Below are 1,979 nucleotides of genomic sequence, written 5' to 3'. Positions count from 1 at the left end.
CGAAGGTTCCCCGGTCATAATTAGAGCCCGGACCTTCATGCAAAATGCATAAGATGCATAGAAACGCATAAATCGGCGTTTTTTGGAATAAATGCATTTATGGTTGTTCGGAACATAATTCTGCATAAATCGTTACAATCGCTCTTAGCGCTCCCATAGGGACTTCTGACTCGTGAGGGGTCCTGGAAGAGCCATGCATGAGCTTTCGCCCAAACCTTGCTCTGGTCACTATCTGCTCAAACGTGTGGCGTGTGCACCACGCGTTGGTCGGTGACTGACGACGTCCAATGTCTCGTAAACAGAAGTTCAGCTGAGAAGCGATTCGTTCACGAGCACTGTATTTGTGAAAATGCCGAAAATCAAGGAATCTCACGGATCGAAGCTCCGGTCTAAGGTGAAGCTTTCAGGAGAAGGAGTTCTGTCGACCGATGGACACGTGATCTTGTGCAAAGTGTGTGAGCGGGATGTTCCCGCCGAGCGAAAATCGCAAGTTTCGCAGCATCTCAATGGAGCGAAGCATAAGTCGCTATTGAACAAGAAGAAGCAGTCAAGTTCAACCAGTCTGATCCAGATCGCTTCTTTCCTGGAAGTTTCCAGAAAGAAGTCGCAGTTCAAGCTCGACCTCTGCGAAGCCTTTGTTACCGCCGGTATCCCATTCTGGAAATTAGAGAATTCGAAACTGACAGATTTCCTCGGGAAATATTGTTCCGAACAGATACCGTCGTCATCGACCCTCCGCAAAAAGTATCTTCAGAGCGTCTACGAGCACAAACTGAACAACATTCGGGAGTATATCGAGGAAAACCCGATTTGGCTCTCCATGGACGAAAGCACGGACGTGACCGGACGTTTTGTAGCTCACACGGTTGTGGGCACGCTCGAAATGTCAGGGACGAAAAGTTTTCTGCTCCATGCAGAAACTCTAGGGAAAACCAATAGTTCAAGAATAATTGCTCAACACATGTTGAACTCGCTTGCGATACTCGGGCCCGATGGGATTCGACACGACAAAGTGCTTCTCCTAGTCACAGACGGTGCTGCCTATATGAAGAAGGCCGGGTCGGCACTGAAAATCATCTTTCCGCGGATGCTACACATTACGTGTGTCGCACACGCTATTCATCGGGTGGCAGAAGAGGTGCGGCTCTTGTTCCCTGATGTCGACAAGGTAGTTGCCAACGGAAAGAAAGTTTTCCGGAAATCGGCGGCGAGGGTCAGCCTATTCCGTGAAATAGCACCTGGTACGGCTTTGCCACCCCAGCCTATTCTCACTCGATGGGGAACCTGGATAGAAGCAGCCATCTACTATTCTGCGAACTTTGTTGCGTTCTCGTCGGTAGTAGCAGCTCTTGATGAAAACGACGCCTCCAGTATCCGTGTTGTCAAGGATCTGCTGGAGAGCGCGAATCTCAAGGAGAACCTAGCTTTCATTGAAGCTCACTTTGGTATTCTGCCCAGATGCATCGAGATGCTTGTGAAAAAGGAAGCGCTAGTTGTGGATAGCACTGACATCTTCAAGAAAACTCTTCTAGATCTCCGCAGAACCCCCGGAGCCGTCGGCGAAAAGATCCGCAGGAAGTGCGACCTTGTTCTAAGCAACAATCCCGACTTGCATCGCCTGGACAAGGTGACAGATATACTCCGCGGAAACCCGTCCGAGGGGAGCATCGACGAATACTCGCCGTCGGAGCTTGCGTCGCTAAAATTCGCTCCTATAACGTCAGTCGACGTGGAGAGGACTTTCTCGATCTTGAAACATACCTTAGGCGATCGGATTCAGACTCTCACATTCGACCATTTGAAGCAACACCTCATTGTGTACTGTAACCCGTGAAAATTGAGACTTGTACGCGAAATCCCAAATGCATAAAATTGACTTTGTAACCGCATATATCGGCCATTTTCAATGCATAATTGCATGCATAATTCCACTCTTTTTAGTGCATGAAGGTCCGGGCTCTACTCATGATGTTCTCAGT

The 1,979-nt window shown here is 48.8% G+C and overlaps 1 protein-coding gene across 1 annotated transcript; it reads left to right on the top strand.

The window, feature by feature from the left end:
- Window positions 1-349: 349 nt before the first annotated feature.
- LOC100898686 (uncharacterized) lies at window positions 350-1,834 on the top strand. Its single transcript, XM_003740544.1, has one exon. It carries the CDS (start codon window positions 350-352, stop codon window positions 1,832-1,834), a length of 1,485 nt encoding a protein of 494 aa, XP_003740592.1.
- The last annotated feature ends 145 nt before the right edge of the window (window positions 1,835-1,979 follow it).

Source organism: Galendromus occidentalis, unplaced genomic scaffold (assembly GCF_000255335.2).
Source record: "Galendromus occidentalis unplaced genomic scaffold, Mocc_1.1 scf7180000077006, whole genome shotgun sequence".
Classification (NCBI taxonomy): Eukaryota; Metazoa; Arthropoda; class Arachnida; order Mesostigmata; family Phytoseiidae; genus Galendromus; species Galendromus occidentalis.
This window is presented reverse-complemented; position numbering and strand designations above follow the sequence as displayed.

Coding starts and splice junctions, on each gene's coding strand:
- LOC100898686 (XM_003740544.1), top strand. CDS start 350: ATGCCGAAAATCAAGGAATCTCACGGATCGAAGCTCCGGTCTAAGGTG.